The sequence below is a fragment of the Camellia sinensis genome, chromosome 14 (assembly GCF_055761805.1).
Source record: "Camellia sinensis isolate YWXY chromosome 14, ASM5576180v1, whole genome shotgun sequence".
Taxonomy (NCBI): domain Eukaryota; kingdom Viridiplantae; phylum Streptophyta; class Magnoliopsida; order Ericales; family Theaceae; genus Camellia; species Camellia sinensis.
The window spans coordinates 51,886,127-51,908,931 of record NC_138974.1 but is presented as its reverse complement, the minus strand read 5'-3'; the positions used below and the strand labels follow the sequence as shown (position 1 = coordinate 51,908,931).

The 22,805-nt window shown below is 39.4% G+C and overlaps 1 protein-coding gene across 1 annotated transcript; it reads left to right on the top strand.

Annotated features, from left to right (window-relative positions):
- Positions 1-246: 246 nt before the first annotated feature.
- On the top strand, positions 247-1,453 carry LOC114282973 (uncharacterized). The gene is made up of 2 exons (XM_028225761.2): positions 247-473; positions 599-1,453. Exons 1-2 carry the CDS (start codon positions 466-468, stop codon positions 1,245-1,247), a joined length of 657 nt encoding a protein of 218 aa, XP_028081562.1. The 5' UTR covers positions 247-465; the 3' UTR covers positions 1,248-1,453.
- The last annotated feature ends 21,352 nt before the right edge of the window (positions 1,454-22,805 follow it).

The following is a 22,805-nucleotide window of genomic DNA, read 5'->3' as shown; positions in this document are numbered from 1 at the left end:
GCCCAATCATCCTATGTTTGTTTTGACATTTTGGTTTAGGATTATTAATCCAATGGATAATTAATCCAACAAATTTGTAGGATTATTAGTAATGGGGTAGGGGTGGGATAACTAATTTAATAGGATTATTAATACCTCACTATTAGTGTTGTGAATCAAACATGACCTCAGATCATTACGTGTTCATACTCCAAGTCAATCACTAATTATTTAGCTTCTTGTTGTTTTCCATTCCTAACATAAATCGTGAACCTTTACGTCTCTTCACCAATCAAAATATTATAAAGTATCACATGTCTATACTCCACATGTCTACACTCCAACATACCCGAACAAAAAATTAAAATGAGCCAATCCAACTTTGACCAATAGAAGTTTCATATAAGAGTACTCTTTTTAAAGAAGAAAGAAACACAATCCACAATACATAATCGCATAGAGAAGAAACAATAAAAGAAGAACAACATGAACGGGTACCCCTCTCTCTCTCTCTCCACATGTCTTACTTTTCTAATGGTTATTCTGATTAGTGAGTGACTTTGTTCTTATCACTTTCGTTCTGTGTATTATTATTATGTTTGTTTATTTGTTATTGCAGGCAAGATGAAGAAGAACGAAAAAAGAAAATAAAAGAAATTTTGAAGAGTGGACTGGACGACCTGGTTAACGTGAATTCACTGTTGAGCATAGCGGTATTCGTGGGACTATCGTACGCGACGCCAGGCCAACGCAGCCTGGAGAACCGACCGGAGTGCGACGCGGAGCCCCGACAGGCCAAGAACCTCGTGGTACTAGAAGTCGTAGCGTTCAGTTTCTTCCTCTTCTCAAGCCTCGTTGCAAAGTCATTGAAAGTTAATGTACAACTTAACGACGAAAACTTTGAGACCTATAAACCAGGAAAAGCACGTCTGACGTCGTGGAAATGGGTGTTCCTCATCTTGTCAGTGTTGGCGTCGTTCTTGGGTTGTTTTTTCTTAATGCTTTCGATGTTTTATCTGATTCAGATAAGGTTGGGAAGGCTGTCTTGCAAGAGCCCATACACACAAGGAGCAACTCTATTGATGACTGCTATTGTTTGTGTTGGTATGCTCATCTATCTACCTCTAGTCGTCGCTGCTGTACATAAGACTTTGCATTTGGATTTGCGTTCTCCTCCTACTGCTACTGCTGCTGCTGCTGCTGCTACTACTCCTGCTGCTGCTACTACTACTACACCACCTTCAGGAGAATGGAAACAACAAAGCTAGGCTGGCTGGGTGGGCTACTAGTAGTACCCAAATTGTTAGACCTTGTTGTCTATGTTGCTGGAAAGAATACTGTACTGTTTGTGTCTGTGTTTTGTTTGTGTATAAAAATAAGAAAGAGTGTATGGTATGCATTTTAATTTAGTGAAATATGGAGGAGCACGAGTATGTACTCAAAAAAAATCTAATTAATATTTTAATTTTCGAAATACATTTTTTTTTTTATTGCGTACTGCTTAATATGTTCCTCCCGTTCCTTTGGTTGCATTGCATGCATGGGTGTGAATGTGAGACAGCCTGGGGAGATTCTTAAGTTCGGATGTGCACTGCAGTTTGGGGAGATTCTCAATATTTTTATGTTAGAAGGCAATTAATATATTATTTTCTGTTTAATTTTTAACAAAAATTAATTTTAGAAATTAATTGAGAAAATTTTAAAATATGAAGGGTTAAAATAAAAAATAGCCAAATATAAAGGAGATAAAGTGTAATTTACCCTTTTAATTAATGAAAGAGAGTGCTTTGTTGAGACATTTTATTTGTGAAACAAAATAGTTAGTGGAAAATTATTGTGTGTTTTCAAAGACTTGTAAAGTAACAAAATTAAATATAAAATAAAATAAATACTATATATATATTTGACTATTTTAACAATTTTCAAATAGAATAGATCCAGTTAAAAAAAGTTATTAAAAACAACAAAATATTTTTGCCTTTCCAAAAGGTGGTTTGTGTGTGTGTATGTTTTTTGTTTTGTTACGGGTTGGCCATGGAGAGGAAAGAAATAGCGACTCATACATTAATTTTACAGGTGAAATGTCATCAGTGACCATACGGATTTTATCTTATATGAATTTTTTATTATTATTTTAAATCAGAGATGTAAGATATATTTTTTAACGTCACAATTGTTGGAATATGAAATGTTAAAATATGAAATGTTGTATATTTAATTTAGGAATTTAATTTTAGAATTTAATTGTGTAATTATTTAATTCCTTTTTCATGTATCTTATATTGATTATATATAGATATAGTCTCACCCAAATTAGGGTAAGCCAATATTTTATAACTCTCTTCTCGGTATCAAAGCCAAACCCTAGCAACCCATCACCCTTGTCTTCTATTGCCGGCAGCCCTAAACCACCTACCCAGCCACCCGACAGCCATTCTTCTTCCTTTCACCCAGCCGAAAGTTTTCATCTTCCTTCTCAGCCCCTCGACAGTCCCTTTTCCTCACTGCCACAGCTTCCTTAGGTGACGACTAGACCCTCCCTGCCTTGGGTCTAGTGCGGCTTCTCCTCCTAGGTGTTGTTCTTCTCTCTTTACCCTTATAGGGTTCATGTGCTGATGTGGTAAGCACTTTCTAGTTTGATTTTCTATTGTGTTAGGCTACCAGTGTATTCGATAGCATCTCTTTTGTGTGACGCCGCTACTTTGGCCTCGTAGTGTTTCAGCATGTCTGATTTTGTTACACAAACTCAAAGCATTATACCTCGTTTAGATGTTTCCTCAGCCGACTCATCCTATTGATCTTCATCAGCTGCAATCTCAGATTGGTCACTTTCAAGAGCAACTTGGTTCATTCACTACCATGTCTCCAAGTGTTCCTTCCACTGCTACACTCGTTATAGGTACTCCTACAGCCTTTCATGTTCGCACTGCACCTACTTGGGTATTGGATTCTGGGGCCAATGATCATAAGACCGGTGGGTTTTTCTGTTTATCCTTTCCTGTCTCTATTACTGCTCAAACTGTATGTCTTACTGATGGGTCTATTTCACATGTCCAACATAAGGGTGATGTGTCCTTGTCGTCTGATATTACACTTACTTTTGTCTTACATGTGCCCCGTTTTGCTTATAATCTTCTCTCTGTGAGTTGTCTTGCTAAAACCTTCATTGTGCTGTTATGTTTTCACCTACTCATTGTTTATTACAGGACCTGACTTCGAAGAAAATTTTTGGCAGGGGGTTTGAGCCCGACGGGCTATACTACTTCAGGGACCCGCCACCTTCTCATCCTACCACTTGTGGCCTACAAGCAGTTGTGTTACCTGAGTCGTCTTCCTATGTGTTTTCTTTTCAAACATTAGCCTTATGGCATGCTCGTTTAGGACATGCAAACTTTAATTATTTATGTTTACTTTTTCCATCACTTAATAAAGCTTGTAAGGATCATCAGTTTCATTGTGTTGTTTGTGAGTTGTCTAAACATACTCGTACTTCTTATATTCCTCGCATGTATCGTGCCTTATGTATGTTTGACCTTATTCACTCTAATATCTGGGGTCCTTCTCCTCTTTTGACTTTTTCTGGGCATCGCTATTATGTCACTTTTATAGATGACCATTCTAGGTGTATGTCACGACCCGAACCCGCCCCTATGGGTTAAGGACATAACCGGCCAGTAATCCTGAGATTACCTACGGCCTCAAACCAAAACAGACATAAGTTGTCAGAGTAAAGGGGCCAAACGGAAGCAATGAATAAAAACTTTGTCCATAGAGCCGTGCTTATATGCACATCAACAGACCATATTCAGTTACGTTAATAACCCACAGTTCAAAAGTACAGTTTCACAAAATTCATTACAAACAGGATCATCCAAAACAAGTCAACCTATGACAGACTATTACATATTTACATAAAGTCCCTGCCGGCAAGACAAGATATAATTACATAGCAAAAGGCAAGGGTAGGTCTCAAGAGTGAGACGCAAGGCTGACTTCCCCAAAACTCGGATTTTTCCTAGCAGACTTTACTGGGGCTGGGTTTGGACTTCCCTTGGCTCACCTACAAACACATGAATGAGCGTGAGCGATAGCCCAGTGAATAATATCAGACGTGACAGTTATATAACAATACGTAGAACAACATGCACCAAACGGCCTTGGGCCCAATTCATAATTCTATTTAGCGAATATATATGTATATATCTATACAACATTCAAATCAAGTAACTGTAGTCCTAACATTATGGCCTTTGGCCCATTCGGATTTCCATTCATGGAAAAACGGCCTTCGGCCCATTCACTTATGTCGAAACGGCCTTTGGCCCATTCTTTCATGTCAAAACGGCCTTTGGCCCACTCTTTCATATCAAAGCGGCCTTTGGCCCACTCTTTCATATCAAAACGGCCTTTGGCCCACTCTTTCATATCAAAACAGCCTTTGGCCCACTCTTTCATATCAAAACGGCCTTTGGCCCACTCATTCATGTCAAAACGACCTTTGGTCCATTCATTTATATCAAAACGACCTTCGGTCCATTCGTTCCTATCAAAACGACCTTCGGTCCATTTATACCAAAACGACCTTCGGTCTATTCCTATCAAAACGACTTTCGGTCCATTCATTTACTCCTGTCAGACTTTTGTCCACAATCCCAATTAACAACTTATAGAGTTTATAGGGGAATAACAATTGGACATTTGACAAGCTTTCAAATATTGATATTACTCACAGTGATCGGCTTGTGGATGCGCCCTGGAGCTTGACCCTACACATTTCATGAGTACAAAAGGGTCACTAACAGTTCAATCCGTTCTTTAATTCACATATTCCTCTTTAGGCTTTCTTTTTATCTCAATAACTCGTTTACAATGTTTAACATATGCCTAAGAGTGCTTACAAGTGAAAGGGAACGGAAAACGAAACACAGAACGCATAAACAAAATTCCAGGAAACAGGGTCCCCGCTCGAGCGTCAACTTATCCGCTCGAGCGGACCCTTAAGGCCTGCAAAAGTACTGGTTGCATGAAAATTACGCTCGAGCGTTAAATAGGGCGCTCGAGCGGAAGGCCTGTCTACAAAATTCCACGCTCGAGCGTGATATGTCCCGCTCGAGCGGACATCCAACTCTGCAAAATGCTGGGAGCACGATTTTTCCGCTCAAGCGGCCATTACCCCGCTCGAGCGGACATCAAAATTCTGGAAAACCCAGAACTGTGTTCTTGAGTTCCAACATCGAATTCAAGGGCCCCAAATGCATGATTTCGGCTCAAACTTCATATATATGTGTACTAACATGATATAGACACCAAATTACCACATATTGAAACTCAATTCCCATGAATCAATCACATGCAAACCCAAACTATACCAAACTTACTTCCAATACATTAAATTCATGCATTTAAGTTTCATATCTTCATCAATCATGCATGCATGTCAATTCTTGACTCCATTTCTATTCCAATCAATGCAAATGGTGTTCATTCTCATGGAACACAACAAAAACATGCTTGCATGTAGGATTTAACACTCATATTTCTATATTCATCCCAATACATGCTTGATTATGCAAAACCATGGTGATTCTATACATGCATGTGCATTTTAACTTCAATTCCATCAACTAGAGTACAACTCTTGTTCTTGATCACCAATTAACCTTTAATTCACAAAATCACAAGTTCAAACTCATGAATTCATAAACAATCACCTAGAAGCTCAATCTATGGTCAGTTCTTGAGTTGGACTTCAAATTCGTGACCTTGGGCCAAAAATTACACAACTCTCTCCCTCACTCTCTCTAGCAGCCGACCTCCCCCCTTTCTTAGAGTTTGATCAGCCAAAAATGAAGGTATATGAGAGAATGAGAAGTGTAGTGCTCAAACACAAGAAGTCCCACTAGCCACAATTAAGATATTAAACAATTTGAGCACAATGCCATTAAATAATTCAATTTAATCTGGCCCGAATCAATTTTTCAATTAAATTTCACCGTAGGCTCTAAAAATTACGCCAATCACAATGGCGTAATCAATTCCGGGTTCTGTGGCCGATGAGGCCCTCAATTAAATTTCCAAAGCTGATTATTCAAACAGATATTCCTACGGTGAACAGATAAAACTTCAAAATCACATATATTCACATAATGGCACATAAAATCATGGTAAACACGTAATCATACTCAATTTAAGGACCAATTGGTATACTACAGAACAGGGGTATTACAGTGTACTTGGGTTTATTTGCTTAAAAATAAGTCTAATGTGCTTCCACTTTTTATTCAATTTCTCCAAATGGTCAAAACCCAATTCCACACCATTGTACACAATGTTCGTTCTGGTAATGGGGGGGAGTACATCTCTAATGCATTTCGCTCCGAACTTAATCAGTAGGGAATTTTGCAGAAACTCACTTGTACTCACACCCCTAAACAAAATGGGATTGTTGAACGTAAAAACCGTCATATTATGTCTGTTGTTCGGTGTCTTCTTTGTAGGATGAATGTCCCTAAGTCCTACTGGCATATGGCTGTGCGTACTGCTGTTTACCTCATTAATCGGACACCTAGTCGGTTTCTTCATGGGTCAGCCCCTTTTCAATTACTTCGACCAAATACTGTGTTATTTCCTCTTGTGCCTCATGTGTTTGGTTGTACTTGTTTTGTTCAGGATCATAGTCCAACTCGAACCGAGTTAGATAACAAGTCTCTTAAATGCATCTTCTTGGGCTATTCTGCTCTCTCTAAAGACTATAGGTGCTATGATCCATTGTCTCATCGTTTTTATCATTCTATGAATGTTACATTTTGCGAAGCTCTGCCATTTTTTTGTTATAACCCTCTATTTCAAGATTCTGCCTCGCGTGCACCGCCTCCTATTGTGTCATCGAGTGCTCGCCCTGTTCCTATCATTAATTCATTTGATCCTTCCTCATCGCCTGTGTTTACACCTGCTAGTCCTCCGTCATTACTGACATACTCTCGTCACCCTCGTGCTTCCCCCCTCCAGCATCTTCTTCATCCTCCGGCCCAGGTACACCCTCTCATATTCCCTCTCACTACTAGAAAAGTAGTTTTTTGCGACTAACTTTTTGCGACGGACTATTTCACCGTCGCAAAAAATAATATTTGCAAGCGCAGGTTCATAATTTTTTCTTTTACTATTTATTTTGAATTTTTCTTATTCCTATGCCCTAATCCTTTTCACTCTGACTTTCCCGACAATTCACAAACGGAGATCTCTGTCACTCTCGCTCGCCATGGTCGCGCTCTCTCTCTCTCGTCCTCTCTCTCTAAGATTGTGATGAGAAGCAACAGACCACAATGCCGGAGCTACTAGGGTTTGATGATCAGAACTCGAGACGCCAGCCCCGATTCTGTCATCTTCACCGTCGAATCCAACTTCAACCTCTTCTTCACAGCTCACTTTTGAGATTAAACAAGGAAATGGCGTTACGAACTCTCTCGACCTCTTAATCTCGTTCTATATCTCTCTTTGTCTTTGTCAATCTTGCTTTCTCTCTCTGTTTCTCAATCTCCTGCTCTCTCTTTATGGTTCTTTTGAAATCTATATTTTTCATTCATTATCACTCAGATTGCCCCTTGAATTGTCCAAAATGATCTCTCTAGGGCAACACAAAATCAACATTTTTAGGTATTTCTTTCGATTAATCTCTGGCATGTTTTTTTCCCCTTCTCTCTCTCTCTCTCTGTATATATATATATATATATATTCTTTGAATTTTGCAACAATTTAAGCATGTACACTTTCTTCTCTTTGCAGCTAACAGTACATGAAAATTTGTTATATATATATATATATCTGTGTTCATTCATTGCTAAGTAACTTTGATTTATACCGAGATTCATATATCTTTCTGATCTGCTTTTAATTTTTGTCTATATATCTTTACTGTAAGTTCAATAGTCATGATCGGTGATGGATTTATGTGGTTTTGCATGTATAGTAATTGGATTGGCATGTGCTCCGTTTTAATACTTGCTGAAAATTTTCGTCTGTTTTAATACCTGCTGAAAATTTGATTGAATTTTTTGCTATGTTAAATTAAATCTAAGATTTGGGCTTTCGAATTGGTCATGCTAGCAAAAAGAAACTATATTTATTTGTTATTTATTTTAGATTTTCGATCATTTGATCAAATTCTCCTAAAACCGAACTAATTGGTACATATATATGTACCAGATCTGGTGCAATGCATGTTAAACAAATCGAACAAATTGTACTTTGGTATTCAAAACCGTTCTCTCATGTAACATTGTTTTCTGAATTGATTCAAACATTCTAATTTGCTATATTTTCTGTTCAAGACGCTTCTTGATTGATAGTTTGATTTGAATTTCTGGTGTGTTATGTTTGTTTTTGTATTGCTGTTTGTTATCTGCTCCATAAATTACTTGCTATTGATATCTTTCTTGTTTTTGAATTTTTTTTTGATTCTGTGTTTTTGGGGTTGAAGTTCATGGGAAAACGAAAGTGTTTCTTGGAACTTCCAAAGCGTTTTTGGACATTTATTTAAGTAGAGCAGTGGCTTTCTATCTTCTCGAGAAAACATTAGTGTGTTTCTGCATTAAAATACTGATTTATATTATTATTAAAATACCGATTTATATTATTAAATTAGTGTGCTAAATTTGCTTTATGATAGAACGAAAAGTATTGCTACACAAAGAATTTTAATTGAATACTTTGAGTTCATGGAGAGCTTTGATGATGTATCAATCAGAGGGTGCGGTTCTGGTGTGTTTGGTGCACCAGTGTTTGCTCTGTCTGCTTCCCTGCAATCTTTGTAAGTAATGAATTCCTTTACATATGACCAATGAACTTTTACATGTAAAAGTAAAAATTGACTATGTGGAATGAATGATGACTAAATAATCATGTTTAAGGATAGGTCTTAAATTGAATGCCAATAACTGACATTAAATTATTCAGTCTGTAATGAACAATAATTTGTTGAGATACTAAGAATGACAACTATTGGCAAGCAAAATTCAATGGTTATTTGCAAGACACCAGTTCACAACTGTTTTTCCATCTTATCTCCCATGCTCAAACATGTTCACATTTTTTTTTTCATTTTTCTTTTTCCTCCAGTTATTTTCTCAGATTGACGTTGAAAACCAAGCCTATAAAATACGGAAACTTCCTGATGGAATTAACCAAGGGGTGGAATTGCTGCAGAGTGGTTTGAAAATTATTTGTGATGTTCTTCCTCATTTGCAGCAAAATCATTTTGACTGCTCTGAGCTTCATGACAAGTTCTTGACTCACTTTTCACACCTTGAAGATGAGATTGGCCATTTAGTTGGCCTAGCTGGTAGCAGCTAATCACTGTTTTCAGCTTATACTGGAGAACTTTCAAATATGCTGAACAACTGAAAACTGGTATATATAAAGGTATGAGTATATTTCTGGTTTTCATTAATAGTGACACTGTAATTGGATTTGTACATACATTGGTTGTAGAAGAATTAGTCATTACCATAATCCCACATTGGTGATAATGTTACTCCATTATCTTGAGTAAGGTTTTGTCATTACAGATCAGTATTTTTTATTCCGCTATGCTACTGAGAGGAGAAAAAAAACACACACAGAGGAAAGTGGAATAATAGACAAAAGGGGATGTAGTTTTTTCGTTTTTTTGTCCTTGGACTCTCTCTGTTTGGTTTCTCTCTAAGTACCCATTTCAGATTCTCTATCAATTTTCTTTTTCTACGACACCCGTTCTCTCCCTTCATTTGAGAGAAAAGGTAGAACAATGAGGTCACCAGTTCACAAGGCTGTGAAAAATATTTGGTTGGTTATTAACTTTGGTAATTAATTGTAAAGTTGCTTTACCTCCATAGTTAAAATTAGATTGTGTCCACAAGGTTTTTCACAGATGAAATGATTATATGCTTTTTTATGTATTAAATTAAATATGCATGGTACTAGATTTGTGGGTTTTATTATTATTACTGATTGTACCTATGGTCCTCTCTCCCATATCAAGGAACCTTACCATGTAAAATCGAGAGCTATGAAGAATATGAATCAACTTACCATATAAAAGAGATTTAGAAATATTGTAGATATAAAACTGTGAATATAGTAACCTCCCTTAACTATTATTTATTGAAAAATGCTAGAGATCTCAACAACTCCAGACAGAGGAATGAATCCCATCTTATGTCAGCATCAATTTAGGCTCAGTAGCAAAGAATATCATAACACATAGTGATGGCCTGACAAAATACCAATATTACAATTTTTGGAAACAGTCATTAGATTGATGAACTAGCAAATTCCTTCATTAATAGCTAGTTTTGGCATAGCTTTGGTAACCTTTAGTTTGTATAACACAGTGAAACTATCCCTTCCCTTCCCTGCGTCTGTGTGTGTGTGTGAAAAAATGACACAAAAACAAAAACAAAAACAAGAAGAAAAAATGACAGTTCTTTAATATACTTAAAATTTTTGTGTAGCAGGGGAAGGCAGAAAAGTTAGGCTGCCTTATGGATCCAATTCAGCCAAGTTGTGTAATATTAACAAGATGATGAGCATAAAATTGTTGAAAAAAATAGTATCAAAAGGAGAAGATTTCATATTTATGTGAGAAGAGAGAGTCCATCATTCATGTTCATGGACGATTTTGTTGGATGCAGGCTCACTCTTCTTCTTGGGCCTGCAGGCTGTGGGAAAACCACCTTATTATTGGCTCTAGCAGGAAAACTAAACCAGTCTGTCAAGGTTAGTTTTCCCAGCATATCACATCACATCACATGATTTTAAAAGGAAAAAAAAAACTTTTTAAATTTTATGGGCTCTATAGACAGACACCAAACAATTGCATTGATATGACACCACTACTGTGCTAATGCATAGATATAAATGGTGGCAATTTCTGCCAACCAATCTAATTATGAAGAGAGTTAGTAATATGAAACGACAAAGAAACATTATTATCAAAAATCATATCATTACAATCTTTTCAACATATTCAAATTAATAAGGGTTCTATAGACAGAAATCTCAATCATGAATTTGAAAAAGCCAATCATTACAATGTTTGTAATGTATTTCATTTTCAATCCTTTTAATTTCTTCAGGTTGCGGGGGAAGTCTTTTACAACAGCTACAGGCTCGATGAGTTTGTACCTCAGAAAACATCAGCTTACATAAGCCAATATGACCTGCACAAACCTGAGATGACTGTGAGGGAAACGATAGATTTTTCTGCACGCTGTCAAGGTGTTGGAAGTAGAGCAGGTAGGGTTCCTTCACTCTTTCATAATTTATATATATCCCATATTGGTGTAAACTTGCCCTCATAACAAGTTGATTTAACTTACATATCTGGAAATGAAGAAATTATGAAGGAAGTTAGCAAAAGAGAGAAAGAAGCAGGAATTGTCCCTGACATAGACATTGACACCTTCATGAAGGTAACCATAACTATAAATTGATTATTTTACTTCAAAAGATTTGTTGAAAATCCGAAAGAGAATGGTATTTAACAGGCGACTTCAATTGAGGGGCAAAAAAGAACTCTTCAGACAGATTATATTCTGAAGGTAAATTATTTTCAACCAGAGCAGGGTCAATGTCGGTTGTAAAGCAAATTATTTTTAATAATAATATTAATTTAGCAAATTTATTGAAGTACCGATTTATATTATTGTGCAGTTTCTGCTGAAAATGAGATTATGGATAGCTTCAAGATTTAAGATTGGCTTTGTTGCTAAAATTTGTCAAATGGATTTGTTAATTTGTTTGAAATTTGGTGATGTTACTAAATTCACAATAATCTCCATGAATTTGAATTGAATTCTAACATCACAATAATCTCCATGAATTTAGAAATACATAATTGAAAAGTACTTTGTTGCTAAAATCCATCAAATGGATTTGCTAATTTATTGCTTGGATGGCATTTCAGATGAGTCTTGTGATTGATTCTCCAGTACACTCGTCAAGCAGCGAGGACTTTGCTGCATTTCTTGATGCAGAGTTGAATTCTACTTTTGACATATCGCCTGACCTAGATGGCGAGGACGAGAACGAGGACAAGGACGATGATGAGGACGATTCTAAGCCCAATATTGAGAGGTACCAGTTGTTTCTTACATTAGGTCTAAAGTTGTACCAGATAAAACTATTTTATTTTATTACTTTGTTGGGTCAAATTTTATGTGGTTCTAGCCATGGCTTAGGGTTGTGATCTTAGACACAAGTCTCAATTGTCATCAAAAGATTGGTTTTTAGTATCTTGTTTGTGCTTGTTTAGACAAAATGTGCCACAAATAGGATTATACGAACAAAAGACAATAAAAAATCAAAAAGAAGAAGAATAGCATGGAGCAAAGAACCTGAACTTTTCTTTACATCTTCATCCACCTAAATAAAAAGAACACAATTAATCCCCTCACCTAACCTTTACATCTTCTTTATCCCAAGACAGCTCACCCTCACCACCACCATCAAACACTAAAAAATCACACACCAAACATAACGCAGTCCATGGTATCAGTAACTAATGACTCTGACCTCTTCCTTCTTTCCTTCCCACGCAATCAATCCACAGTTCAAACCACCCAACCCAAATGTTTTCTTCACCAGTTTCCCATTTCCCCATCCATGGCTGCATTCGAGCTTCAAAAATTCCACCAAAAAAAAAAAAAAATCAATACCCTTTTGTAAAGAAGTGAATAGCATCTCACGTGGGACTTTACACATGTTTGATTTGCTGCAAAACAAACTATCATAAAACAATGAGAATAAAGCACTAAATCATTTTAATTGCAAATAAAATGCCTCATCTTTTTTATTTTTCTTTTCTTTTTATGTAGAAAAGGATACTTGAGTTGGAAGAAAAGTTGGAAAGTAAAAATGGGCCTTCATATGCACCAAGATAAATCAGTTAGGTCACTGATGCAAAATGTGAAAATGAGTTAAGTTAATTTGTTGTCTAAGTATGATTAGAGGTAACGATGGTTGATATAGAAGACATAATAAATTATTTTTCCTTTTCATCATCCTTTTCTATTCTAAAATATTGCCTAAATTGTTTCATCAATTCCATCTTTTCATTTTTTTTCCCCTTTCTTTTTGTATTGTTTATTCTTTTCAATGCAGCACTGTCTATAATATTTAACACCGTAGGAACAACAGATTCAAGTGAAAGGTGAAACCAACGTTACATAAGCTACAAGTGCAACCATGTTAGTTTAATAACATTAGGATTATAATAAAATCGGTTAGTTTGACAATTCAACAGCTAACAATGTTTTATGCAGGTGTGAACGTGCATGTCATGCATGGAAAGATCACAATTACATTACACCTAAAAAAGATTAAAAAAAATAAAATAAAAAAATGCACAATTTTGACGCACTTTCAATGTTTGAATGCATGGGATTGGTTGGCTCAATTTATTTGGTAAGTTGACAACAATTTAGCATAAATGAAGTACCTTTGCATCATTGTGCCATAATCATAATCAGTCAGACCCTATGCAATTAGGCTATCATCGAATGAGTGATGTATCGGGGAATTTGTATAGAGATTAATAAAAAATAACTATACTTGGATCTTAATCTAAGGTAGCCTAGAGATGACTCTAACCTCACGACATAGTGCTGGTCAGGACAATCAGTCATATTAAAGACTAAAAAGGATTAGAGCAACCAGTTCAAAGATGAAGTATTTCTTTTTCTTTTTTAGCTAACCTAACTTTTTGTTTTAGCTAGTTTACTGCCTCTCTTTACTCTGATTACTATTTTACAAATGTATACTTATGTGTTTTATGTATAAAAATAATTTGTATAATCATGGATAGATAAGCAAAAAATACAACTTCACCTATTAATCCTTTTTAAAATAGTAATCAGAGTAAAGAGAAATTTGTGCTTTGTTTGAAACTAGTTATTTGGTTTTATTTGAAGCTTAATGGATTAATAAGGCTCTTGAGACTCCTCTTGAACAGTGGCAATTGTTGTTTGTGAACGTTACATTGTTATGTTTCTTGTTGGTGCTTAATAGATTGTGTTGGGGCCATTGCTATTGCTTAACGCCACATTTTTATGTTTTTTTTTTTTTTCAAATTTTTTGCGACGGTAACAAGATGGTTGCTAATACATTGTAGGCATTTTTAAAATTTTTTTGCGACTGCAAAATATCAGTCACCATAAGTAAGTTAGGTGGTCGCAAATAGTTTGCGACTGCTATTTTGCGGTCGCAAAAAGTATTTGCCACCCCCACATTCGCGACCCCCATTTGCCGTCGCATGGGCAGTCGCAAAAGGTCTTTTGCGACTGTATTTTTATTATTTGCGACGGTTTATAGCGGTCGCAAAAAGTACTTTTTTTAGTAGTGTCTCCAGCTGCTTCCCAGTATCCAACCCGTGAACACTATCCCCCTAATCAGTTTGGTTGGTTTAGTAGTACTAATCACCTTATTTCCCAGTTTTTATGTTATGATGCCCTTTTAGCTTCTCATCGGTTTTTTCTTAGCCAACTTGAGTCGGTCTCTATCCTGCGGTCTGTGTCTGAGGCTCTCCAGAATACCCAATGGGTTGCCGCTCTACAAACTGAAATGGCTACTTTGGAGCATAATCACACTTGGGATCTTGTCTCTTTACCTTCTGGTGAAACGACTATTGGGTGCAAGTGGGTTTTTACTGTAAATACTTGGCTGATGGTACCATGGACTGCTATAAGGCTCGCCTTGTTACTAAGGGCTTTACATAGGTTCCTGGCAAGGACTTTAGGGCTACGTTTGCACCGGCTGCTAAATTGACCACTGTTCATTTACTTATTTCCTTGGCTGTCTCTTCTTCTTAGCACCTTCATCAACTTGATGTCAAGAATGTTTTTCTTCATGGGGACTTACTTGAGACGATCTACATGGATCCTCCACCTGGGTTTCGGGCTGAGGGGGAGTATGCTGGCAAGGTCTGTCATCTGCATAAGTCTCTCTATGGCTTGAAGCAATCTCCACTTGCATGGTTCCATCATTTCAGCTCTGTTATCCTATCCATGGATTTTACTCAGTGTCACTCCGACCATACATGCTTCATTCGTCGTCAGCCCACTGGTCGATGTACTACTTTGTTGGTCTATATGGATATATCATCCTTACAAGAGATGACACCATTGGTATTGCTAAGGTAAAACAAGAGCTTAGTCGAGTTTTTGACATCAAGGACTCGGGTCCTCTCAAATATTTCTTGAGGATTGAAGTAGCTTGTTCTCGCAGTGAGATATCATTATCCCAACGGAAGTATACTTTGGACCTTCTTCGGGACACCGGTATGATGGGGTGCAAGCCTGTGTAGACACCTCATTTTTAACCGCTCTTAAAACTTGGGCGCTATTGATGGCTTACTTAGTGATGCAGGCTATGCAATGCAAAGGTTCGATTTCTTTGACAAGAGGAAAGTCAAATCCTAATCTCGCACCCCGTTTTGGACCAAAGCTATTTTGAATGATTTTTAGACCTTAAAACCGTCTTGTAGACGCGCCCGCGTGAGGCCTTTGTGCTACAATTCAGACTCAATTTGTCACGGTCCTTAATCTGAACCAAAGAGTTCAAATCTGGCAAATCGTTTTGAGAAAATAGATTTTGAAAAAGAAGTGCCAAACATGGACTACTTTGCCAGATACAGAGTCGCCACCTAAATATTTTGTATGGGGGAATTTAGGAAACCCTGACTCGGTGCCAAAGGCCATGTGTCCATCATCACCAAAGTTGCCTCGGCTCGGGAGCTTGGGTACGATTGGGGAAGGTCAGCTATGAGCACCCCCTCTCGCCCGATCCGAAGATCGGCCTCTAATAACCGTGATATCCGTTTTTGAAAACGTTATGTGTTCTTATTCCGATTATTAGCCTAGAATTACTATGTGATGCGCACAGCAAACAAGTATAGACCAAATCGCCTAAGTTGGAACGAAACATTGCATATCCGTTTGTTCGGAAAACAATTTAAAATTTGCTACTCGTAAGTAGGCTAAAAAACACGGATTTCAATGAGTTGTTCCAACTCAAACAATCCAACCTTCACCCACAGGCATTCAAGCAGTAATATCATGTAAACATATAGCCACATGGCAAGTATACTGTCATGTTAACATTCACACTCATGCGAGATGCTAAAGCATAAATACTTACATCGTACTCCGTGCCAAAATAAAGAACTCGTTAGCAATCAATGCATGATCCAAGTCCATGTTTAAATGCCTAATGCAACACATACGGAATGTCACTAGAGCAGGCTCGGCTAGTCTATGAATGACATGTGAAAATGCACAGGTAGCATGTATTCAAGTTAGATTTGAAATACTAATGCTGTTAGCATGATGCGCCGAGCCCGGTGCATGCAATACTGATGAATGATGCACGCATGCATAGCATAAGGTGTGCTAAATTAAACATGACATATTACTAACCATCAAAGCAGGTAAGTAAAAGGGAGAAAGAAGTGGGGGTTGGAAGACATGCACACACTCACCCACACTTATTACAAATTCGCCCTCGCTCGGAGGGACCGAAAGAATAATACAAATTAACTAACTCCCAAGCTAATTAATTATTACAAATTACCTAATTAATTAAAAAATTAACTAAGCTAAGAAAAGCAATAAAAAAGGGGCCTCGGAAAGAGGGTCCAATGCACGCATGCTCGGGTCTTGCTCAGAAGTCCAGTGCCATGCACAAGCTGCCTCTGTTTTCCCTGCTCTGCTTCTCTGAAGACTGCCAAAGTCTCAGGATGTGCTCACTGGATGTTGGGGAATGCCATCGGCTGGAGGGAATCATCATCGGCTGTGATTTGGTGTCGATCGGCCAAAAATGAATCCATCGGCCACAGATGGATTGCCGGTCGGCACTCTGTGCAGTCGATCGGCAAAAAGTTCCTGCAGAATCTGTTTGACAGCAGCAGAGGACAGAGCTTTGCATGGCAATGCAATTCAAGCAATGTATGCACCAACCATATCCCTTATCATGTTTATGACTCAAAGGGACATGGTCCTTGGTTCTCGGACCATCAATCGCGCATTTCAATGCGTGATGGCCCAAGAGACCAAGTTATGCATGTTGATTTCAAATATAATGCAAACCAACAAACAAAGGCCCAACTCTCATCACTAAATCAAGGAACAAGGCATGCATGCTAGATGGAGTGCAACCTAGGCATGTGAACTAGCATGCAACATGGGCATACAATGCATTTATGCAAGTATGCAAGGAAACATGCAAGGTAAGCATGCAAACAAGCAAAGGATGGACTTAAGCTCGTTTGGGTAGCCCTTAAGGAAGCCCAAAACAGTGGCCATCAACCAAGGAAATGAGGCCAAATGCACATGCAAGCATACATGACAACATGGACCAACATTTAAGCACATAAAGGCAACTTTTAAGCGCACTTTAAAAGAGGCATAGCATGGACAATTAACATGCAAATGAAGCTCCTAAAATCATGCTATAGGAGGTGCCAAACCAACTAAACAAAGCAAGCAAAACATGCCACAATGGCCCAAGTGCTTAAGACAAGCCAAGGAGGCTTAAACCAAGGTCAAGTCCACCAAACCTCACAAGGCTAAAGGGACTTAAAACAAGTCAAATGCAGACTTAAACAAAGCCAAGGGTGCACTTAGATGGCATCTAAGTGGTCTAAAAGTGCAAGCATACTCCGAGGCCTAAACAAAGAGGCATAAGGTAACAACCTTTAAACACATTGAAGGAGGATTAAATGCAAGCATATAAGCATGTCATAAGGACTGAGATAACACGTTAAGCGGTTCCAAACCATTGAAATGATACAAACAAGGCATGCTACACACTTATATACTTAAGGCCAACAAGCCCAAAATGCAAAGGGAGCATGCAAAACAAGCTATGGTCGACCAAAACAGCCAAGGACAGACCTTAAACATGGCAAAATAAACATGAAAGCTTCACAAAGCTAGGCCTAAAGTATGCTTGAACAAGGGTTAAAACCTATATGCATGTTAAGGCAACAAAATGGCATTACAAGGCATGTATGCTAAGCAAGCATGGTGTACCAAAAGCAACATACAACAATGCTATATTATGACATAATAAGCATAAAAAAAAAAAAAAAAAAAAAAACAGCCAAGGCATGGTCAACATGAGCCTAAGCTAGGTGCTCCCTCAAGAGGCAAAAAGTGCCCTTTTCAAGGACAACAAGGAGAGGGGGTGGCCCTCTCCTTCTTAGGACCTCAAGGCACCATCCTCACCTCTGAAATCCCTCAAGATTTCAGTGATGAGGAGGCCCAAACACTATGGTCCCGGAGCTCACACAAAATGGCACAAAATGGAGCCTTACAAAGCTTAAGAGGAGTCAAACAACCCCAAAGCTTGAAGCAACCTTAACAAACTATTTAGAGGCCTTAAAAACAAAACTTTTACGTATTATATGCAAAGCCAAAAAATAGTTGCAAGATAGGTAAAAGTAGTGTGCAAAAATGGGGGGATAAAAGGAAAAAGTGATTACCCTTGTAGACCTTCTTCAACAATGGAGCTCTAGCAGCTTCTTGAGGTTGAAATCAACTTCAAAACTCTAAAAACAACCCTCAAGGGCCTCAGCTCCAAGGAAAGGTGTGGTAGTGTGTGTTTGTGTACAAAACTAAGGCTTAAACACACACAATACAAGAGAATGAGAGATATAGATATAGGATAGATATAAAACCCTAAACCTAGAACCAGAGCTCCTCTAACAATTTTTTCTAACCCTAATGCCAAGAGAGGAGACCTCTTCTTATAGGCAACTCCCTCTTGTAAGGCTTCCAAAACAAGCCATCCAAGAGGGAAATCCCTCCATACACGTGTATGGAGGGGAACAGAGTGGGTGCCAGCTATCACAGCTAGCACAAAATATCTGCTAAAAGTAGATGAACAGTGATCGGCCATCCAAAATTGCCACTTTGACAAAATAAATGGCCGATCGGCAACAAAGAATGCCGACCGGCAATATATATTGCCGATGGCATAAAATCACTGGCCGGTGGCCTCGAGCCATGGCCGGTGATGTGTGGTGATGCCTCACAAGGCATTCCCTGCCCCTCCAAGGCAAAACACAAGTGTTTGGTGCAAAACCAGACACAAAACAGTCGAGTCGAGAGATTCTGAGGCAAGGTGCGCAACCGAGACCTCAGGGAACTCAAGACGAACACAATCATGGATGATCACTGAGTGTTCCAACGGTGACGTCCAAGTCTTGAGGCCGGTCAAAAATGGGGTGTCTACAGTTGCCCATCTTTGACAGAACTCGAAATTCATAACAATGACGGGAGTGAATGTCAAAGCCCAGAGACGACCCATTTTTGACAAGGCCGAAGACTTAGACAGACATGCAAGACAAGTAGGATATGTGCCCGAAGGCAGGGGCAAAATACAAGACAATGCACAAAGCTGAACATAACTTATGACCATGCAAAGAAAGTTGTAACGAAGCCCCCATGCAACAGTTTTAAGCTAACATATACCGAACTACACTATACTGCAGAAAGGATGTAAGAGAATTATACGATTCTCGATATGTCTCACTCGGAGTATACCATACCTGTCCGGTTCGTCGGGTTGCACCAACCTTAAATGAACCGTACATACAATATCGTGCCTGCAAAGAAAACAAACTTAATAGGTACAATGTGATTAACAACATGCATATTAATGTACTTGAAAATGCGTGACAACGCAAAGCAAGTGGGAAGCATAACAATGCTGTGAAGGCACAGACATGTAAGTGGAGCACGCGGTCTACGCAGGCAACGAAATTGATCATAAGCATGCGGTCTACGTAAGCAATGAAATTGGTTTCAAACGTACGGTCTACGCAAGTAATGAATTTGAACATAAGAATGCGGTCCACGCAAGCAGAACATGCGGTCTACGCAAGCAAAACATGCGGTCTACGCAAGTAATGAAATTGATTACAAACATGCGGTCTACGCAAGCAAAACATACGGTCTACGCAAGTAATGAATTTGATTACAAACATGCGGTCTACGCAAGTAGCGTAATTAATTATAAACATGAGGTCTACGCAAGCAAAACATGCGGTCTACGCAAGTAATGAAATTGATTACAAACATGCAGTCTACGCAAGTAGCGTAATTAATTATAAACATGCGGTCTACGCAAGCAAAACATGCGGTCTACACAAGTAATGAAATTGATTACAAACATGCGGTCTATGCAAGCAAAACATGCGGTCTACGCAAGTAATGAATTTGATTACAAACATGCGGTCTACGCAAGTAGCGTAATTAATTATAAACATGCGGTCTACACAAGCAAAACATGCGGTCTATGCAAGTAATGAAATTGATTACAAACATGCAGTCTACGCAAGTAGTGTGTATGAGAAGAGTGAAATGTACACATGTAAGTAAAAACATGTTATTCACGATGCTGGAATGTAAAGTACTGTAACACAGCATAATTGAAACGATTTGTGGAATCCACAAGACATGAAAAGGATACGGGAAGGGACGTTCTTCGTACATACCAGGCATCGCTCGTAGAAGTTGTGGCCTGAGGTCAACTCGAAGGTTCACGTTTCAAAAGTGTGCTTTCCCGCATTGTCTCGAGTGATGAAGGTGCCAAACCACACATATAACCCAAAAAAGGATGTAGGAGGCTCCAAAACCACTGTAAGAGACCACCGGATACCCACCGGCCATCAAAATGAATCACCGGCCGTCCATCGGCCATCACAAAATTCCATCGGCACAATATTTTGCCGACCAGCCAACAGTGTGGCCGACCGGCAAAATGTTCCTGTATCGGGGCAGTTCAGTCATTTGGCCACGGGCCTTTTAAAATAGGGCTTCTAGCCCTATTTTCTTCACTTCCTCTTGCTCGAAATTTCTCCCCATCTCTCTCTAGATCATTTTCCTCCTTTGATTTCCTCGTTTTCTTGCGTTCTAGCCTCCATTTCGTCATCCAATTCGCGAATACCTTCGCGTTTCGAACGTTTCGAACCGAACGAAACTTCGTTTCGGTGTCTCGTTTTTTATTTCCGCCACTCGGGGCTTGTTTCCCTCGAGTTTTTCTCGATATCTGTGCCTTTTCCGCACTTCGGCTTTTCCGGCCTTTTTCGGCCCTCTCGAGGTTGATTTTTTGTTGACTCTTCACATTCTCGCCCGGTTTTTCGTCTTCCAGCCATTTTCACGTTCTCTTCGAGATGGCGGATGATCTTCCACAGGACGGGACCCCTCCAGAGCACGAGATGGATCCCGAGGCTGAGCCCTTGCCACTTCACATCCGGTCGTTCGATCCGGAGACCTACAAGCCAGTGGTTCATGTGATGCTCCCCGATGGACTGCGCCAGTTCAGGGGCTTTGAGAGGGGCGTGGCACCCGAGCTATTACTACGTGAGCCTACCTCTCATCTGTCCTTCGGCGCTTCCGAGGTAACATTCTTTCCTCTGCTTTACTTTCCGCAATGTAGAATATAAAACTGCCGTAGCTGGTCATATTCTGTAACTGTTTAATTCTGATACACTGATGCACTGTACACTGTAGTTGATCACAAACAAACTTACAACCGGTATCTGTTTGAAACTTACACGTGCACACACACTGCACTGACCCTGAATCACCCAAGTGCACGGCGCACACTGTATTTCACTACATACACACTAGTACCCGGTATCTACTTGAATCTGAAAACATGCACACATGCTGTATATCTGTATGCTTCTAAAAACTGCATTTTGAATATTGCCTCGCAATTGTTGTTTTTTATTACAGGGGGATTCCCATACCATCCGCGGGTATGGGAACGTCGTTGCTTTAGTGGAGAGGTGGTGGGATACCACCAACTCCTTCCACTTCTCTGCTGCGGGGGACATGACGATGACTCCCTACGATTTCTCGATGCTCATCGGCATCGGGGTAGGGGGTGGTCCGATCCCCTTCGATACCGATATAGATGAGTGGGACGCCGCCCAGCTATACCTGCTCAGCACTCAGCCACCCCTTGCCCGGGTAGGGTTTGTCAGATACTCGTGGTTCGAGAGCCACTTCCGGACTTGGCGGAGGAGGCCCAGATGACCCCAGAGGAGGTGGATCAGTATGCACGGGGTTTCATCATGTTTCTGCTCGGGACGACCCTCTTCGCCGACTGGGCGAACACCGTGCCTCTATGTCTGTTGAGCGCACTGGTGGATGTCAGGCGGATCTGCCGTTATGACTGGGGTGGCGCAGGCTTGGCCACATTGTATGGTTACATGAGCTCTTCTTCCCGCCTCAGTGGACAGCTTCTTGGCGGCTACTGGCGAGCTTGGGAGGTACATCTTCTTCCCCTTTTATATTTCTGCTTCACGTTTTCTGTATTCTGTACACTGCACACACCACAGTCTGCCTCTCACTGACTATATACTGCACACGCGGCACACATATACTCGACTTTACTTTGACTGCATACTGCACACACTGTATACTCTGTACAATACACTGCACAACACACGGCTCTGCCATTTCTGCTTTATTCTGTATTTTGCTTTATCTGATAGTCATACTTATATCTGTTCTGCAGTTGTGGGTGTATGCCTACTTTCCCAGGTTTGCCCCAGTACCTGATGTGGAGACCCCACTCGGCGTCCCCTTTTCTCATCGCTTTGATGTGCGATGCGTGCGGAGACCACGGGAGTCTTTTATTTTCTTCTGCCGCTACTTCGACACCATCACCGCCGCGGAGGTATGTTCAACTTTAGAATTTGCTTAGGCTTCGCGTAGCACTGTATGTTTTCAATAACAGTAGATAACAAACTGCATGATATTTTCAGATCACCTGGCAAC